The sequence below is a fragment of the Lemur catta genome, chromosome 17 (assembly GCF_020740605.2).
Source record: "Lemur catta isolate mLemCat1 chromosome 17, mLemCat1.pri, whole genome shotgun sequence".
Taxonomy (NCBI): Eukaryota; Metazoa; Chordata; class Mammalia; order Primates; family Lemuridae; genus Lemur; species Lemur catta.
The window spans coordinates 20,207,675-20,227,582 of record NC_059144.1 but is presented as its reverse complement, the minus strand read 5'-3'; the positions used below and the strand labels follow the sequence as shown (position 1 = coordinate 20,227,582).

Genomic DNA, 19,908 nt, shown 5'->3' with positions numbered 1-19,908 from the left:
GCACCCTTCTTTTGTTCTGATTTTCATTGGAATGCCTCTAATATATGGAATTTTGAGTAGGATATTGGTTGTTGGTATTAGATAATTCTTTTTTATGCTCCTGATTTCCTAAGCAATTTAAAAATTTAAAAAATATAAATAAAATCAAGAATAGTACTGAATTTTTTTCAAATCATATTGTGGGATCCATTTAAACAATTAAATGGTTTCTCTTTTTTGATCTACTGATACAATATATTAATTTATTTCCCAATATTGAACCATCCTTTATTACTGAGAGAAAAATTACGCTTGGTTATGGAATGCTATTCTTTTAATGTTTTCCTGAGTTGTCTCTAGTTCTGTTTTTTGACTAAATTATGTTTTGGTAACTTAAAAAGAATAGGAAAACTTCCTGTCCTCTTTTATTCTCTGTTATGTGAAAGTTTTCTGTTCCTTAAGAGTTTGAAATAGGGGAGGGAAAAAAAAAAAAGAGTTTGAAATAAATGCCGTAAAACTCTAATCCTGAAATCTTTTTTTGCACATAGTTCTTGGATAATCTTTTCTTGTTTCTTTACTGCTAATTGATCTCTGGAGGCTTAATCTTTCTTCTTGAGCTGCGCCTACTTAAGCGAATGCAGGTGAAGATAGGTCTTACTGGGCTCCAAGAAGTGGTGAACAACCAGTTCTCATGTTGGGGAGGGATCAAGGCAGCCTTGGGACAAGCCACTCTGTTATCTGTCTCTCTTAGCTTTTTTGATTCTCTTGTGCATACAGTTCTCTTTCTCTAGCAGGCTTCCCCCTGAGTTCCTGTTTTCTCCTGCCTTTGGGAGGTACATGCAACCCCATGATAAGTGTCCAGCGTTGCAAATAGCTATGACTCTGTATGACTTCACCTCTTGTCCTTTCAGTTCACTAGGGCTTTCCCTTTGCTCAGATTCTCAAAAGGGATAAATTGGATCAAATGATTGTTGTTAATTAGGCTACAGTAGTTGTAGGTCTCTAGCAGACATCTGGATAGACTTGTTTAGGACAGGTTTACCTCCTTGCTTAAATGAGCTGTGGGTGGGTGGGAGGCAGGTCAGTGAGGATTATTCAGAAGGGGCTGTAATGGTTATTGGCAAGTTTCCTGGCATGAGGGCTGAATATGATGGGGAAACAGGCATCAGCATTTTGTCTAGTATGGTAATGCTTTATCTTTTCCAGGGAAACCAAAAAATGATTCCCATTTTTGTTTCTAGTATCAAAAACAGAATATACAAATGCTTGTCCTTAGACTTGTTTGTGTATGACCACCTGTCCTTCAGGCCCCACCTAGAGATTCTATTTCAGTAAATTAACTGACCCCCCCCCCCAAATGTGTCAGGTACACAGAGCACTGGGAACTACAGGAATGCAGTTTCTGTTATCTGTTCCATATCCTTTGTTACCCATTTTCATTCCAAATTTTATTTATTTTCTTGACTTTGTTCTCTGAATATTTGGGTACCAATAAAATCACTTCTGGTTTATATCTGGAGGAGCTGGTATAAGCCTTTCTATCCCCAGTTTTTAATAGCTAATAGACATGAATTTAGCAGAGCTCTGCTGTACTGAGGTGTAGTCCATTTTAACCTTACTGCCTGTTTTTCTAACTTCTGAGCAGATAAACTGCAACCCAGCAGATACTGCTGCTAGAGACTTCTTTCCTTCTCTACTGCACATGATTTTTCATACATTCACACATATTCCCTTTTCCCCACTTACAGTTACATGAAATTAAGTCTTTTGGTGGGTGGAAACAAAGGTTTCAAAGGGTAGAGCATATATAGGCCATGAATTTCTATTTCTCAACCTAGTTCTTTTGCTTTGTAGCTAGTGGAAATTCTATTGGCTATAGGTTATCAATATCACTTTGAACTGGAGAAGCTATTTAATTGATGGCTAAGTAGACCATTTTGAGTAGTAATCTAAAGCTGTTTTTTAATGGAAAAATTTTAAATTATTTGTGCATATAACTCAAGCCCAAATACATTGTTTTGAAATTTATGGCTTTAGGACATACACATGAATATAACATAAAAGTGTGAAATGTTAAGGTAAAATTTTTCCTTGGAGTTCTTGTTATTTATATCTTTATCATTCCATTGCTTAATTCCAAATATATTAGAAAAATAACCATGTATATTCTTAAAAAATTAAAACCTTTTCTAGTCTTACTTTGATTCTCATTCTCTGAGTAGGAAGAGGAGGAGTAAGTTCATGTAAACACAGTGTAGATCTTCTGTAAAAAAAAGTGTTGATATTTGAGTCCCTAGCCCTTTTAATACAGATCATTCTCCTCTCTTAATTAAAGAAATAGACACAAACAGTCCTGTTTTTAAATTAGATTGCATATATTTTATTGCTATAGAGATTTCTAAATGTGTGATTAATTCTTCTCTCTCTTTTGATAGTAATCCTGTGGATTTGAGTAACCCAGCTATTATAAGCTCTACCCCCAAATTTCAGGAACAGTTCTTGAATGTGAGCGGAATGCCGCAAGAATTGAATCAGTATCCCTGCCTTAAACATCTGCCTCAAATATTTTTTCGTGCCATGCGTGGAATCAGCTGTCTGGTGGATGCGTTCTTAGGTGAATTTTGTGTATGTTGCTAGATATGTGAAGAACTACATTCAGATAACTCTAGAGTTTAATCCTAGGAGCTGTTACAGAAAACGCAAAGGAAAAGATGAACAGATTTGATGACAACAAACCAGGAAAAATTATTTGCAATGAACATCATAGCTAGAAGGCTATTGTTGCCTTCATATAAATAGATCAAACAAAATGCTAAGAAAAAGAAAAAAACCTAGTATATATATGGATAAAGGAATGAATAAATGATTGCAAAAGAGAAAAATGTTCATGCTCACTAGTTGTCCAAGAAACTTAGAGATTAAAATGTATTAGGGACCAATCTTATGTATATCATTTGAAAGCAAATTGTACCTTTTGTGAACCACTGTTTTAAGCTGTTTTTCACATTTTAGATATATAAAAGTCAGAATTTTTTTAACCTATTGAAAGGCAGCAATATTTATTTGTCATTTTCTAAAACATTTGTTATATGTACTTATTAATATATCACATAGGTAATATATTCTGATTAAGTTTTGCTGCCACATAACAAGCGAAAATCCCAGTATAACCAAGTTTATTTTCACATACATTAAATCCAGGGTTAAGCAATATAGGGCTGGTATAGCAGTCCCACTGTCAGGGATCCTAGGCCCTTCCATCTGGTGACCCTCCATCCTTTGTGCACTGCCTTGTGAGCCATGATGGTTGAATGAGTTTCAATCATCCTCTCTAGGAATTAGGAAGGAAGGAGAATCTAAAGCTGATTGGTCCTTTTAAGGGGATTTCTTGGAAAACCCACCCAACAATCACCAACTTCTCCATGGTCAAAACATGGCCACATCTAGCTACAAGGACAACTTCAAAATGGAGTCATTTATTTTTCTGTAGCCTTGTCCAGCTAAAATGTGTGTTCTGTTACTCAGGAGGAAAGAATGAGTGGCTATTGGGAGGCAACTAGCATTCTCTGCTATAGTATTAGTCTGTGTGTCCCAAGCCTTCACTAGTATTGCTTGGGGAAGATTTCCTGATCGCATATTTTCAACTATGAAGAATAACTCCATTTGTCTTTTTTTAAAAAAGGCATTTCTAGACCCCGATCAGACAGCGCTCCCCCAACACCTGTGAATAGACTAAGTATGCCTCAGAGCGCTGCTGTCAATACCACCCCACCGCATAACCGGAGGCACCGGGCTGTTACTGTGAATAAGGCCACCATGAAGACAAGCACAGTAAGAGTTTACATCACCATTGTTATGCTCTTTATGATTGGCTTTTTAATCTGCCATCCTTTTTATAAAGTCCTGCTGTTTTCTCAAATTTTACACGAGTATGGGTGTATTCTTATGTTCTTCTAATAGGTTAGTACTGCTCATGCCTCGAAAGTTCAGCACCAGACATCTTCCACCTCTCCTCTGTCAAGTCCGAATCAGACTAGTTCAGAACCCCGGCCACTGCCTGCCCCTCGGAGACCAAAGGTTAACAGCATCTTGAATCTCTTTGGATCATGGTTATTTGATGCAGCATTTGTTCACTGTAAACTTCATAATGGGATAAACAGAGACAGCAGCATGACTGGTAAATATTGCTCAAGAAATATGTTATCATTTTTTTCCTTTCCTTTTTTTTCTTTTTAGTCTTTCCTACCTGCAAGATTAATATGTATTTTAAAAAGCTCTCTGTTTCTGACCAAGCAATGTCTTGTGCTTAACCCCTTCCAGCTGAAGTAACAGAACTTTGGAAGTTTTCCTATCTGTCTTTTTTATGTATGTTCTATGAGGTTTGGCCTTTTGTCTGGTTTTATAAGATAGACTTCAGTTTAGTCCCTTTTTGTTGAATCAAATTCCTTTCAGCAGGTGACCTGGAAGTTCCCTTCATGTCAGCCAGGATAATATTTATATGAAGAATTAAAGACTTTTACTCACAGGAAGTGTTTTCTTAGATTTTGACAGCCATTCATTCATTAGTACATGTTTTGCTTCTCAATGGACTCTAACCTCTCAGATTTTAGTTTAGAGAGCTTTATTTCAAAGCCACACTTTTGAAAATACCATTTGCTCTGTAATTTAATAAGGCTGACTGGTGTCAGAATTAATAACTCAACCCCTGTCTTCATTTAGATTTTATTATAAAAATGAAACTAAATAAAATCTGATTTATTTTTTCTATCTTACTATTAATACTTGGAAGTAGTGTCGTAGAGTGCAGGATGGATAGGTGGGATCGTGCAGAATGTTTTGAATATTTATGATATGTCTTAGCTGAAAAATAATAATGGCTGGCATTTATTGAGCTGCTATAACTGTGTGCCATGTACCGTGATATATGCATTAATGAGTGTATTGGTTGTTTGGTAAGAAAGCACTTTTCCACTGGGGTCGGAAATAGATTGAGATAAAAAGATGTCCAATTGCTTTACTTTATCCATCTCTAGGGAAAATGTTAATTTCGAGGATAAAACTAATGGCCATAACGGTTTCTGCTTTGTTTCAGAAATGCATTCTTAGCTATTTACATCTCAGAACTAGGGTCTATGACTGTAAACATTATACACATGTCATTATTTTGGATGTTCTTATAAATCTTTTAAATAATATAGAAAAGTTGTGAATATAAAGATTTTTAGGAATGTCATTTGAGAATTGCATGTTGAGTTTAGGGATTCCTTTGCTTAATTTATTTTGTTCAAATTCAGACACTTTATATTCTACCATTACCATATTATAATTTTACTCACAAGTTTGAAAGCAGTGTTTATTTATGGATAAGTAAATGTACTTATGATGACTAAATGAAAACTTTTTAAAAACCACTTTTCGGTTATATTTTCTTTATGTTCCTGTACCTTATGTTTTGACCTTCTGAACCATGTTTATATTTATTAATTTGTATTGTATTTTCTAGAATGAGTCAGTCATATGTTTAGACATTTTTATTAAAATGTAATTCTTACAATGTAACTTTTGGGTATAGAGCTGTTGACACTGAAATCCTGAATCTAGAACGGCTCAACCTCCTGCTTCATTGTTGGGCTTGCTTAGGGGGAGCTTACAGATCTTTCCACTCTCTTAGGGAGTTTGTAAAAGCTTTGCTCACCGTATTGCATCCAAATATAGAAACCAGAATTCAAATCATATGTGAGCAACATCTTTTAACTCTTTAACATTTTCCTTGTTGGAGAGAGGAGAGAAGCTCCTCTTCTCATAGTATTCAGAGACGATAAAGGTTGTTCCATTAACCAGGAGATAATGAGGTGTCCAAATAGTCAAGGGGTTAGAATGATGTTGGGTATGGTGGGAGGCTTCGGTATACTGACTGCTTTTTAAGTGCTGGCTGCCATCAAGGAATTCTGCCCTGCAGTTCACCTCTAACTTAAAATGTTTGCTTCTTTGAACTGGTTAGCTTTAGATTTATGTGACAGTACACTGTACTTTGTAAAAGTAACATTGAGCTGGGAAGGGTTAATGAACTAAAATTTTAATGCACGTTATGGGCAGTTCAAAACCTCAATTCTTTGTAGTTGTGTAATTTTCTTTGTTCATTGTTTTGCATGATACAAAAATCATAATTTTGGATCTGAATGCACAATTTCCTATGTTTTTGAACTAGCTTGTGGTATCGTAAAGCTTTTAATCTAACTTTTAAAAAGCTAAAAAGCTTCTTAACTTATTGTAAAATTTCACCATCTTTAAAGTATTTTATAATTACTGCTGTCCTTTGATTTGTTTCCATTTATTTCTATTATCTTGCAGCATCTTTTATCCAAATTCTTCTTTCTTATAAATCTTGTAAGTAGGAACCAGAAGCTTCTCCTTAATTGCAGTCATGTTTTTTTATTTTTTTTCATAATTCCATTAAAAAATTTGATTGTCATTGTCTCTTGTAGTTTTTGCACTTGGGAAGAAAAATACTTTTCTGTGTTTTGAATGGGGAAGATTGTTGGCAAAAGCAAATTAATCTGCCTGAATCAGTCCCATTATTTCTGTATACTAGTCTGGTCATGTCATGAATTCCAGGACTTTGCACTAACTGTGTTTTGGCTTTTTTTTTTTTTAAAGCTTTAAGCTTATTTTTATACAGACTTAGTGTTTGATTTGTATGCATTCTGCATGTAGTGTTTTTCAAATGTATTATTGCTGGATAGCTTATTCAGGACTAAAAATGGCTCATGGGAAGTTGCATAAAGATTTATGCTTGACTCTGCATTCTATCAAATCTATTATTACAAAATAATTTAAGCATTTCATGTAGAGTAATAAAAGATTTCAGAGTGGTTTTCAATACACTGTGAAATCTTTTGTTAAATATAAAAGCAACTTTCAAAGGGCTTCTGTTTCAGTGATACAAATGATTATGATAATCTTTCTTACCAATCCAATTTTCTGATTTATCAACCTCAAGTTAGCTGCTGTCTGTGGTTGTTAAAATTCATTCTCATTTTGCTTGGTTGGGCGATTCTTTGGTGTGTGTTTTGGAGTTGGGTGGGTGGGTGGGTGGGAATGCTTTCTCTTCCTCCCTACCCATTTCTCATTCTTACCTTGCCCTCTCCCTAAAGTATACAAACTGGCATGGGGTTGCCCGTTTAATTATGATATCTATCTGAGGTAATGTGTAAGTAGCAGTAGCTAATGTTTAAGTACCATTCTACAGAGGGAGGAAAAAACAAAATAATAGAAAAGCCAAATTCTGTATTATATATCTGTATATAAATACAGATATATGCAAATGTCTCATCAATAATTCAGTTGAAAAATGCTTTTGGTAGAATCTGTTAAACTGACAGTGCCACTGTAAATTAATTGTTACTCATTTTCAAAGAAGATTTCAGAGAGCCCTTTTTAAAAAACTTTAAGACATAGTTGCTAAATAAAAGCATTATTGGATTCAAGTAGCTATTTAATGACACCAACATTTGATCTTTGTGTCCAGGGTCCCATGAGCCTATTTGGCATATTGACAAATATAATAAAACACTCCTTTTCTCTCCCCAGCCATTACAACACAAGCTAGCTTGGAGTTTCGACGGAAAGGGTCACAAATGTCCACAGACACCATGGTTTCCAATCCTATGTTTGATGCAAGTGAATTTCCTGATAACTATGAAGCAGGAAGAGCTGAGGCTTGTGGGACACTGTGTAGGATATTTTGTAGCAAGAAGACTGGAGAAGAGATTCTGCCAGCTTATTTATCCAGGTCTTAGAATTTTTCGTTTGTTTTTCCATTTATATAGTTTTGATAGTGAAACTATTGTAGCATGGCTTGGTAGACTGAATTAATAAGTAAATGTTGGTCTGAAATACCTACAAATGTATCTGTAAGTAATTGAAATTTGCTTGAATTTTCCATTTTACCTGCCTCATCAGATTAGGTAAAGACCCCTAAGACTCTTTTTATTTTAGAAGTGTTATTTATTCCATCTTATTTGAATTTTATTAGTTATGGAGAGATTTGGAAGGACCGTGATAATTTGTTGATAAATTTTTAGTACAATATTAAGCATGTAGACAGTATTAGGCATTTAGTACAGTATTAGGCATAAGTCAGCTGTAATTCCTGCCTCCAAGGAGCTCATTTTCTGGAGTGAGCAAAGCAATGCACTCAAGTAACAATGATCCAATAGGAATAGGAAGTTGATGGGAGAGAGGGAGAGATAAAGTGCTGTGGGCGTTCAGAGGAAGAAGCAGCACACACTTACCCCCGGGGATTCAAAAAAGAGTTACGGAGGCCTGGATGATCATGCTAGACTGATAAAGGATGGGTATTATTTAGACTACGTTAGGTAGTTGGGTGGTGTCATCTTATCCAAATCTCTGGCAACCATCTTTGTGAATGGCTCTGCCATCCATTCAGTCTCTCAGGCCAAAAACTAGGAGTCGTTTTAGACTCCTCTCCCTTTGTCTCTGTAGTCAGTCAACCAACTCCTCCTGCCTTTGTGCCACTTAACTCTCTTTCTGATCTCTCTGTCCACTCTGTCCCCACCATGACACTTTAGACCTTGTTACTTTTGCCTAAATTAACTAATAATAGCCTCTTATTTTTCTTGACTCTCTCGCCCTCCTCAACTAATCATTCACACAGCTGCTGAAGTGAGGTTAATATCAGCAAGACCATTTAGGTATCTGCATACCTACTAGGTTCTCAGGAGAGAGGACTAACTGACTCTGTCTGAGGGAACCAAGTGCAGAAGCATATAGATGTGAAAAAGAATGATATATACAGGGAACTAGGCAGGGGTATCTTAACCATAGACTCTTGACTTGAAGCAACAGAAACCCTCTCAATTGGACTTAAGCAAAAGGAGAATGAGTCATGAGAAGCTAGTGATATTTAATGAATTCTAAGGTCAGGAAGTACAGCAGTCCTCATGAAGAGCAGGAACCAGGGAATAGAAAGTGCTCAAGGCTCCAAACAACTTCCCTCCGTTCTGTTTCTCTGTCTTCATGGTCTCCCAGAACTGCTTCATTCTTTTCTTCTCTGCAGATCATTTTCTTATACTGCAATATGCTTCTAAATTCCCAATTCTCATGGCCTTGGTCTAGGTCAGGGGTAGGGAACCTACAGTCTTGGGGTCACATGCGGCCTTCTGGATCCTTGAGTGTGGCCTTTTGACCAAATTCAAATTTTACAGAACAAATCCTTTCAATAAAGGGATTTGTTCTGTGAAGTTTGGATTCGGTCAAGTGGCTGCACTTGGGGATCTGGAGGCCACATGTGGCCTTGAGGCCCCAAACCAGCAAGGCCAATTAGCATCTCTGAATCCTAATTTCAGATTCCTGGGAAAGGATCTGATTAACCTTGTGTCTGTCTCTGGTCTAGTCAGCTACAGCTATGAGGGTGGGTCAGGTAAGGGTGCTGGAGCTCACCCCTTGTGGTGGGGGCACATTTCTCAGGAGGGAGACCGTGGACTAGGGACATATCCCAAATGGTCTTAGTAGCAGGGAGGGTGTAAAGATACTTTTTTCCCTAGGAATTACGAAATGCTGCAAAATTTTACTGCTGTGGAATTCAATTCAGTAATTCCTCCAGTTTGTTGATAAGTACTGCAGCCATTTGTTTTGTTTTGTTCTGGTTGCCTCATTTGCAGGCACCTGTAACTTCAAGTTTCAAAGCTTAAGTTTTAAGAAGGTGTAATAGACGTGAATCTTTTTTTTTTTTCATTACGAAAGAGGATTTGGTTTTTAGTGTATGTGAATCAGAACTGTTTTAATTCTAGTAATACTTTCTAAAGGATAGAAATAGTGAAGAGTGGAAATAGACTTTCAGATGACTTTGTAGAAAATAATGATTATGAAAACTTTGATAAGCAGTTTGTTTAAATTTTTTTTCTTGCTTTCCTAGATTTTACATGCTTTTAATTCAAGGTTTGCAGATAAATGATTATGTGTGCCATCCTGTCTTGGCCAGCGTTATTCTAAACTCCCCTCCTTTGTTCTGCTGTGACTTGAAAGGGATTGATGTTGTGGTTCCTTACTTTATTTCAGCTCTTGAAACCATTTTGCCTGACAGGTAAGCTATCATTCTTTACTGTTATCAGTTGTCTGGTGTGGCCTGGTCTGTTTTTGTGCCTCCTCCCCACTTTCCTAATGTATCCTGTCCAGTTGTCGTCATAGTCCAAGGGGACTCAGGCCACATTAAGTGAATGTAGACTGTCCACACCCACCTTATCCCTGAACTCCTTCAGTTCTGGTTTGTCTGTGGGCTTGTTGAATCTTTTCTGGCCTGTTCTAGAGGGGTAAGAGCAACTCCAACCCAGAGGTTCTTTGTCGAGTAGGACTTACATTTTAAATAAAGAAATAGATCAGTCAAATTCTAGTTTAATTCAGTAACATTTTAACATAGAAATTCACACACACACACACACACACACACACACACGATGCTTAGATTGTGAGAAATTGGCATAATATATATTTGGCAATAGCTAAAAATGTCCTTTAGTTAAAAAATACTAATAGCTTTTTATTTTTTGGCAGAGAACTCTCAAAATTCAAAAGCTATGTAAATCCAACAGAATTGAGAAGATCTTCCATTAATATCCTACTTTCTTTGTTGCCCCTCCCTCATCATTTTGGCACAGTCAAATCAGAGGTAATATTTTATTAAAGTTTCTTATATTCTATATTCTGTTTTGTGTGCTAATTTAAGTCGTATTTTAAAAATGGAATGGGAGCTCTTTTTTAAAAAACTCAAGTTATTTCAAGTGAATTAACGAAGTTGATTTGTTGTGTTATTTTTTCTGTCAGTCTGCCAGCAAGCCTTGGCCTACCACTTCAAGTGTTACAGGCTAGTGATATCTGATAACATGTGTTGAATGAGTTAGTGACAGATTTAGCACAGTGATGAATATTAGACTGAAAGCCTTGCTCATTAGACTGATCTGTTTGCTGTAGCTGATGCCACGTGGGCATAGTGAGCCACAAGCATTGATATTAAATATTATTTGTTTTTTCCGTAGGTGGTCCTGGAAGGAAAGTTTAGTAATGATGACAGCTCTTCTTATGATAAACCAATAACTTTCCTATCCCTGAAGTTGAGACTTGTGAATATACTAATAGGTGCCTTGCAAACGGAAACGGACCCAAACAACACCCAAATGATACTAGGTTTGTGTTCACACATTTTTTAAGTGAAAACCCATGTGCTGTTGACCGTAGGCATGCTGAGAAGGTGGCGATCAGTGACAGGAGCCTGAGCCCAGTGCAGCTCTACTTACTGTTCTCAATCAGAGGCAGAGTTCGTTTGCTTTTTTTTTTTTTTTTTTTGTGATAACCTTTTATTTATATAGAATTATAAATTACAAACTATTATTTTGCTCAAACCTTTTAACCACCACATGAGGCAGACATGCCACAGGGTATTAGCTCCATTTTATAGGCAAGAATGGAAATACTGTTCCCATATTTATATAAGACAGCTGGGATTTAAGCCCTGAGCTTCCATTCTTATAACAGCTTTTTTCTCATGACTTTGTGATACATCATTTTAAAGTAATCTGATTTCACAATGCTTTAAAATATAAGAGTAACATCTATAACATCTATTGCTGGCAGGTTAACTCTGGAGCCAACCAACCTAATTAATTACCTCATAACCTGGCACATTTCAGGCACTGTTATACCTCTAACTCAATTTCACAGCTATATTTGAGGGCCCCATGAGCCAAAATTGCAGGAAAACTGACCTGAAAGGACCAGGAACACAATGGTCAAGCCTATTTCCAAATTTAACCTAGGCCTGGCACATCCTCACCAATTGAGGCAACCAAGTGAAGGCCCGCTTAGAAGTGGACACTGATGAAAAAACACAAGGAGTATCAGACTGACTTCTTTAAGGTTAACATGCTCAGAAAGCCACTTGCTGGTGTCGACATTACCAGCAGGACAAAGGGCAATACTTCTGGAGTCCCGAATATGCAAGATAAAGGTCAATTAAGCTGCCTGCCAGATGCCCAAAAAGCACTAAGCTCATCCATGCCAAACCAAGAAAATGGTTCATTCCTTCCTAATCTTGGTTTTAAGGAGAAGATCAACACAGAAACCATGAAATTCCATCCTAAACCCTAGGGGGAGGGGGAGGAATGGTGGGCATTTCCCAGACTTCAAGGTGCAGGGGCAACACAGTCTGCCACTGTGAAGGGGAAAAGCTATCTTGGTCAGCTTTGGTCTTCCACAAGACAGTGGAACCAGAGACTAGCAAGATCAGGGCTTGGGTGACTGATCCTGGGAAAAGCAGGACTTCCTCACATGAAGTGCAAAGGTCCCTGGGGAGAAGAGTCTATGAACACCCTAAAATTGTAAGCAAAATTTTGAGTATATGCATGTACCAGTCAAAGTGGTCCTTCATCCTCAAATCCTGAACTAGAGAAAGGGACTAAACTAGTTGCAGAGTAGGATACAAAAGCCACCGGATGCACTTAGAGGTCGCGAAGTCTGAGAGTTCTCAAAGCTATCACTGAAAAGTTGGAACATGGATTCAAAGAGACAACTGAGCATTCTCCTTTCTAATTGTATTTCAAGTCTTTTCAAAACAAAGCCCTGGGAATACCCAGATTCAGGTATGCCCCTGGGCTTGGTCCACTGTTGCAGGAGTCTTAGGGATCTTCATACACATGCTTGAGTCATTCATTCACCAACATTTAACCACAGGATAGAAAATCTGACAAAGCAAGATCTGACAAAACAGGACTCCTTTCTCCATGGCATGTGATTTCAGAGGTGGCAATAGCCAAAGTAGAAAACACTGGAATTTTTCCTTAGAACTGGACTGTGATGAGACGTTCCTGCCATGAGCATAACCGACTATCTTTTCCCTGACCCTTCCCTTCGTTATTGAAGATAGAGCAGAAAATAATCTTCTCTGAAGATACTTGATAATTCCAAAACCCAAAAACACATGCTCCCAATGCACTGTGCTTTCAGATATTCTAGGTCTAGTTCAGCTGGTGGATGAGCTGATTGATGCGTTCACCTCGATAGCCAGGTGAGCCCATCTCCCCAAGGAAGCCCACTTTATTCTTGGTAGCATGATGGGCCACTGGGAGTTGGAAAGGGCGCAAGAACCATGAGATCTCCTGGAAATGCTTCCCCGGGAAGGCAATTTCGTGAATGAGGTCTTCCAAGCAAATGACATCAAACTTCCCCAGGTGCTCTTCAATCACTGTGTTATCTGTCAGAGAGATGGTCTTATTCTTGACCTTGGCTTGTCCACATTTCAAGATGAGTTCACAGACGGACTTCAGATTTGGAAATCCCCAGGTCACATAAGGTTCCACCATACGCAGCAATTTTAGGCTCTGCAGGGTGACTCTAACAAAGACGCTACTGAAAATTTTCTTTAAGCGAAGTCTTGCAATGGTCTTTTGCACCAGTGAACTGACCCCATTAATCCTTTGGATGCATACAGCAAAGGCCAAGGAATGTTTATCTGGCGGTTCCAAGGCATGAGGTTTCACTTCTAGTCGCCTGAGACGCACCCTGTCACGTTGCTGCCACCAGGAATCATGCAGAAATGATTCCAGTCGCTTAAACCTGGGTCCTTTTCCTTTCCTCTGCTCTTTCTTTGCCAAAAGTGCTTGCTTTGCCTGGGTGGCATTGAGGGCTTGGTGAGCCTTCCTCTTTTTCAGATTTTCTGGAACCAAAGGGATTTTTTTCCTTTCCTCTTGCTCCGCCATCTTTCTAGGGTTGCAGCTCCGTTTGCTTTTTAATGTAAAGAAAAATTTAAAGGGGTGAGATGAGGGACATAAAGTATTATAGTTATCTTGGTTGGTCATTTTATTTGTGCTTTTTGCTATTTTTTCTCTCTCCCTCCTCCCTTCCTCCCTTCTCTTCTTTTCTCCTCTTTTCTCCCTTTTCGTCTTCCTTCCTTCCCTTTTTTCTTTTCCCTTCTTTCCCCCTCTCCTTACTTCTGCCTCTTCCTCTTCCTCCTGCCCATTACTTACATGTGAAAAAAATTGGAGTTGAATGTAATTCTGGAAGCCCCATCAGAACCCTGACAAGAAGTTGTGGAATAGCTGTTGTTGTATGTCTCCCCTCTTTCTTTATTGTTTCCCATTTGTCTCCCAATCATATGGATTCTCTGTCTTAAATGTGTCCTCATCATCATGGCCACTGCCATATTTTAGGTCCTCATCACTTCTCAACTTGATTACGGTAACCATCTCTTGTCATACTTCTGGCTTTTCATCAGAGCCAAGGGCATGGTCCTAGGTACAGGTACTCTGGGGGGATACTAGAGAAATGAGTGGCATGATTCTTACCCTTGAGCAAGTCTGATTGCAGAGATTGAGAGCCCTTACAAAATCGTCACATAATAGCAGAAGGCAGTGTTGGTTGCATATCACATTGAGTGTCTTCAGGGTTGAGAGAAAAAACCAAAAGGGCAACCAGCTCCTGCTTTAACCTCTAATCCATTGACCCTGCTTCTTTTTCACTCTCACGTCACCTCTTCCCTCCTTACCTAGATGCAGTTTCCCTTAATGCTTTTTTTTGTTTTGTTTAAGTCAGTCACATTTAGCAGTGGGGGATTATATACCAACTTTAGTGACACTAATGTTAATGAGTTCTGATAACATACTATCATCGGACCAGACAACAGTTGAACACCTCTTCCCCATCCCTGAACACTTTTAAACCCCTTCTTTGCTTAAACTTAGCTGTCCATTTATTCCACACTCACACCTAAATGGTTGAATAGTGCTGGAGAAAAAAAAAAATCACATACCAGGGCTGATTAGACTTTTCAGGTTTATGACTATAAATGTCAGGTGGCACTTAACTCACTGACAAGGTCTTACTACACTTCCCTAGTGAATTCACATTTCTGTTTCTCTCACCTTCTTTCTTCCATTTACCTAATGATCTTGCTCCATATTTCATAGAAAAAAATACATCAGATGAAAATCATCTCATCTTCCTATCATTTCCACCAACTATCTATAACCTACCCATAGTTCGCTCTTCTTAATTTCATTCAACAAATGCTTGGGTTCTGTTACGTGCCAGACACCATCCTGGACTCTGGAATACAGCAGGGAACAAAACAGACAAAAAATCATTCTGGTGAGGCAAGGAGCAACTGATAAATAAGGTAACTAGTGTGTTATATGGAGGATAAAAAGCAGGGAAAGGAAACAGAGAAGGTAAGAGGGTGTGTGTGTGTGTGCGTGCGCGTGCATGTGTGAGTGATTGTGAGATGTAGCAGGAGGAAGGGGCTGCTCAGTTTTAAATAGAGTGCCTTGGCAGATCTCACTGAGAAAGTGAGGGAGTGAGCTGTGCAGATAACAGGAATGAGAGTATATCAGACAGAGGGAAGAACAGTAGCAAAGAACCTGAAGCAGGAGTGTGTTTGAGGAACAGAAGAGGCCAGTGTAGCCAGAATGAAGAGAGCAAAGGTGGAAGAAGGAAGAGATGAAGATATAAGTAGCCTCAGCTTATTCTAGTGTTGTTCCGCTTGGACCCTAAATCCTGTCCTCCTTGCCTTCTCAAGGACATCACTCTTCTTTCCTATCTGATCAATTTCTCCCTCTTTAATAGATTATTTATAGTGGCATAAAAATATGCCTTAATATTACCCTCTTAAAATATACCTTCCCTGGCTGCCTTACCGAACTACCCTGTTGTCCTCATTCTCTGCTACCCTTTAAATCAGGACTATTTGAGTTTTATATACTGACTTTTACTACTTCTTGGCTACCATTGTCTTCAGCTCACTGTCATAGGGCTTTTGTCACCACCATTCCACTGAATCACCTCATATCAAGGTTCCCAGTGATCTCTATCTTGCCAGAACTACTGTCATCTTACTTGGCCTCTTAGCAGCACTTGATTTGGTTGACCACTGTCTCCTTCTTTTAACACTTTTTTCTAGAGGCCTCCATCATACCATACTAGCCTGATTTTAGTTTTATCTCACTGATTCCTCCTTCTCTGTTTTTTTGTTTGTTTGTTTGTTTGTTTGTTTTTGAGACACAGTCTCACTCTGTCGCCCAGGCTAGAGTGCAGTGGTAGCATCGTAGCTCACTGTAACCTCAAACTCCTGGGCTCAAGTGATCCTCCTGCCTCAGCCTCCTGAGTAGCTGGGACTACAGGCATGTGCCATGACACCTGACTAATTTTTCTATTTTTAGTACAGATGGGGTCTCGCTCTTGCTCAGGCTGGTCTCAAACTCCTGAGATCAAGCAATCCTCCATCTTTGGCCTTCCAGAGTGCTAGGATTACAGGCGTGAGCCACCGCACCCGGCCTTTTTCTGTGTTCTTGCTAGCTTTTTCTCTCCTACCAGGTATCTCGGTGTCAGAAGACCCCAAGCTTTGTTCTTGGCTCTCTTATTCTAGGTGGTCTCATCAATTTCATGGCTTCAGATTTCACATATATGCTGAATATTCCTTAGCCTAGACATCTCCTCTCAGTTTAACTTGAGATGCTAGCTAACTGCCTACTTGACGTCTCCACTTGGGTATCTAAAAGGCGACTCAAACCTAACTTGCCTGCTTCCCACATCCCTTCCTTAAATCTGCTCCCCGCCAATCTGATTCCTCATCTTGGTAAGTGGCGTCGTCCTGTATACTTAATTGATCAGGCAAGAACCTAAGACTCATCTGTCTTTGCATTTTCCCTTTCCCTTATTACCCCATGTTCAAATCTACCCCTAAGTTCTGTCAGCTCTGCTTCCAAAAGATATCCTGATCAGCCCTACCATCTCACTCCTTTCTTGCCCCCCTAGAGTATATCCTACCCACTTAGGCTAGAATGATTGTTCTAAAAAAGATAACTTAGATAATGCCAGTCAGTCTCCATGCCATTGGCTTCCCATTACACTTAGAGTAAAATCCATGTTCTTTACGCTGATCTATTCAAAGAGACCACATTCAAACATTATCTTACATCTGACTACCTCTCAGGGCTTGTCTGTTTGTACTTTTCTCTTAGTTCTCTGTGCTCCATTCATACTGGCCTTTTTTTCCCCTCTCGTTCATTTTCACATCCAGCTCATGATAACTTCTGAGCCATACTTACTATTCCTCCTGCTAGAATCTTCTTTCCTTGATTTTTGCTTAGCTTCTGTCATCTTCTTAGAGAGACGCTCCCTGATAGACTCTGCTTAAGGTGATCTCATTTCATCGTTTTTTCACAGCATAGTACCTAAAATTATCTTGTTTGCTTAAATGTTTTACCCCTCCCCCTTTGATATATTTTTAAAAATATAAAGTATTTGTTGATTGACTAACAAACCTAAACCTAGTGTTAGCACTAAGGACAGTCTTATCTCCCTTAAACATCATCAGAGGCACCGATGAACAAAGGGGCTCTTTTCCTCCCGCAATCCCATGTTCAAATTGGATAACCAGCAATTTACTATATTAGAAAGCAAGGGGTTTTTAGTTGTTGCTTCTGTATCTCAGCACCACTGAAGTTCAATCCTAGATATGGAGATCACCACCCTTGACAGTGGTAGCTCTCAGAAAGCCAGGCTTTCCTCAGCCAACTAACTGGGGTCCCCACTGAACCAAGGGAATGCAAATACCATCCCAGCCCACAAAGCCTGGATGGCAGATAGAACTTCCTGCTTCTGGAGCAGTTGATCCCTGAGAATGCCTTGACCTTGGCAGTGGCTAGAGGCTTCCACTCTCCTCTTATTAGCAAGGCCAGGGATTGAGCTGCTTCTTAGCATCTTAGATTCTTATTTGTTGAAAGGCAGGATCATACATTCCATTTAAGTTCTTGTAGCCCCAGAGGAGGTAGGGTACATGTCCTTCCAGCCGGAACACAATCCTTGAGATGGTTCTAAAATGCCTTTAAAAAACAGAGAGACTGATCCTAAAGAGGTAGGTCACAACTGCCTACGTTTCTCCAGAGTCACCTAATTAGTAGGTGACTGGAGTTGTCTGTAGCTGGATAAAAAGTTTTGTAGAGTCTCATAAATCTCAAATGCTATTAATTTAATTCTGGGTATGATTTTTCTAGATTCATAACTGTAGTTTTTTTTTTTTTTTTTTAATTTCAGCTCTTCATGGGGGTACAAAAGCTCAGGTCATAACTGTAGTTTTTTGCTCTTACATTCTGAATTATGAAGTGTAGCTATGTTCTTGTTTAGGCTGGGTTTTTAGAGACCTTCTGAAGTTAGTGTGGTCAATCTGACCAAGGGCTGGAGTCAGAGTCCACCAGTGGCATCAACACTATCTCGGATACATTTTGAATACTGAGGGAGGGGGAATGTTTTGATATGAGAGGTCCTCCAAGTTACAGTATTTTAGGTTATTCAAATAACATAATTTCACTTGAAATTAGATAGTTTCTGCGGCTGATGGAATATTTAGTTTTGCTTTGCCCTTGTTCTGAAGAGCTCTCAAGGTACAAGGAAGAGTCAGTTGTCACTCTTGCCATAGGTTGGCAAAGCTCCTTCTGTCTTCTCTTTATCCACAGTGGGCAAGAGCATGGGATGAGAAGCAATGTGCTAGGCTCACCATCTTGTTTCTGTCCCAGCTTTTCCAGGGCTATGGATTCCTTGATAATAAATAAATGTTGCTTGGTTTCAGAATATGCAGACATTGGCAAGCCCCAGACTGTGTGGCTTTAGTCATTCTTAAAAAAGCAGTATAGTCAGAAAGGTATAGCTATGATTTTTATTTTGTTATTTTTATTTTTAGAAGACCAGAACTTAGTTTTAAAATTATTCCATAATATTTTCCTTAGATTGTATTATCCCTGAAATTAAGATGCTTATTTCTGGTCTTTTACACCAATTAAAAAATATCTGATAATGGGCATGTTTTTATATAAAGCAAAGTTTGACCACCACATTTATTTTAGAAAAATGTGATTATAAAACTTTGAGGGCAGATCAGAATTAGGGAATTTTTAAAGAGTATCTTTTTTGACCAATCAATGCATTTATTAGTACAGTTGATCCTTGAACAACATGGGGGTTAGTGGTGCTACATCCTGAACAGTAGAAAATGTGCATATAACTTTTGACTCCCCAAAATCTTCACTACTAATAGCCTGCAGTTGACTGGAAGCCTTACGATAATATAAACAGACGATTAACACGTTTTGTATGTTATATATTATAATGTTACAATAAAGTAAGGTGGAGAAAAGGAAATGTTATTAAGAAAATCATAAGGAAGAGAAAATACATTTTTAATACTCTACTGTATTTATTGATACTGTAAGTTTATATTTTCTGTTTGTAAGGTGAATCCCTTTGAAATGGCAGGCAACTGCAGCTACAGATCTCAATCTACAGTAGATACAAAACAATTCAACTTTTTTTGTAATGTCATGACTTTTCTCTGCTTCGTGGGAGAACTTCTAGCATCACTAGTGGCACTGCATATAGCTCCCATGATGTTAATCAAGGTTTATTGTATTGCACTAAACAATTGAAAAATAGACAAGAACTGCAAGAGATCACTTTTAACTGTGATATGCAATTTGCTGGAGAGACAAACTGCTTATGTGGAGATGATTAGCCATCAAATGGCGTTTTAAATGGATACTTGCAACACTTGAGCTCACTGAAATAGCAACAGCAACAGGAGGTGGCTATGAAATTATTACAGTAGTGCAGTATGTACTACAGCTAATTTTGTGCAGTTATGACTTAATACTGCATCTTTACCATTTGTTTACATTTCTCTTGCCTGAATGGCACCATGTCCGGTCTGTGTGTGCATAAGTTTTGATTAATTCCAACTTTTTGTAATAGATCTGTGTATATTTTATGGTTGTAAATGATAAACTAGTAACTACATATATTTTATGCATTCATGACATGACCTAACTTTCTCAGTTTTTTTGATTTTTCTATGCTACTCAGTTTGTCTCCCCA

General features: G+C 38.4%; 2 protein-coding genes across 4 annotated transcripts in view; one reads left to right on the top strand and one right to left on the bottom strand.

The window, feature by feature from the left end:
• The window catches only part of RALGAPB (Ral GTPase activating protein non-catalytic subunit beta), a 99,022-nt gene that overhangs the window by 32,742 nt on the left and 46,372 nt on the right, over positions 1–19,908 (top strand). For all 3 annotated transcript variants that reach the window (XM_045528587.1, XM_045528588.1, XM_045528589.1), the window contains 7 exons: positions 2,415–2,593; positions 3,662–3,810; positions 3,940–4,156; positions 7,570–7,771; positions 9,917–10,084; positions 10,552–10,666; positions 11,034–11,181. In XM_045528587.1, the coding sequence (XP_045384543.1) occupies positions 2,415–2,593; positions 3,662–3,810; positions 3,940–4,156; positions 7,570–7,771; positions 9,917–10,084; positions 10,552–10,666; positions 11,034–11,181 (1,178 nt within the window). The remainder of the gene's footprint in view (positions 1–2,414; positions 2,594–3,661; positions 3,811–3,939; positions 4,157–7,569; positions 7,772–9,916; positions 10,085–10,551; positions 10,667–11,033; positions 11,182–19,908) is intronic.
• On the bottom strand, positions 13,008–13,756 carry LOC123622341 (60S ribosomal protein L7-like 1). Its single transcript, XM_045528590.1, has one exon. It carries the CDS (start codon positions 13,746–13,748, stop codon positions 13,008–13,010), a length of 741 nt encoding a protein of 246 aa, XP_045384546.1. The 5' UTR covers positions 13,749–13,756.

Excerpts from the sequence above, each read along its gene's own strand:
- LOC123622341 (XM_045528590.1), bottom strand. The coding sequence starts at position 13,748 with ATGGCGGAGCAAGAGGAAAGGAAAAAAATCCCTTTGGTTCCAGAAAAT.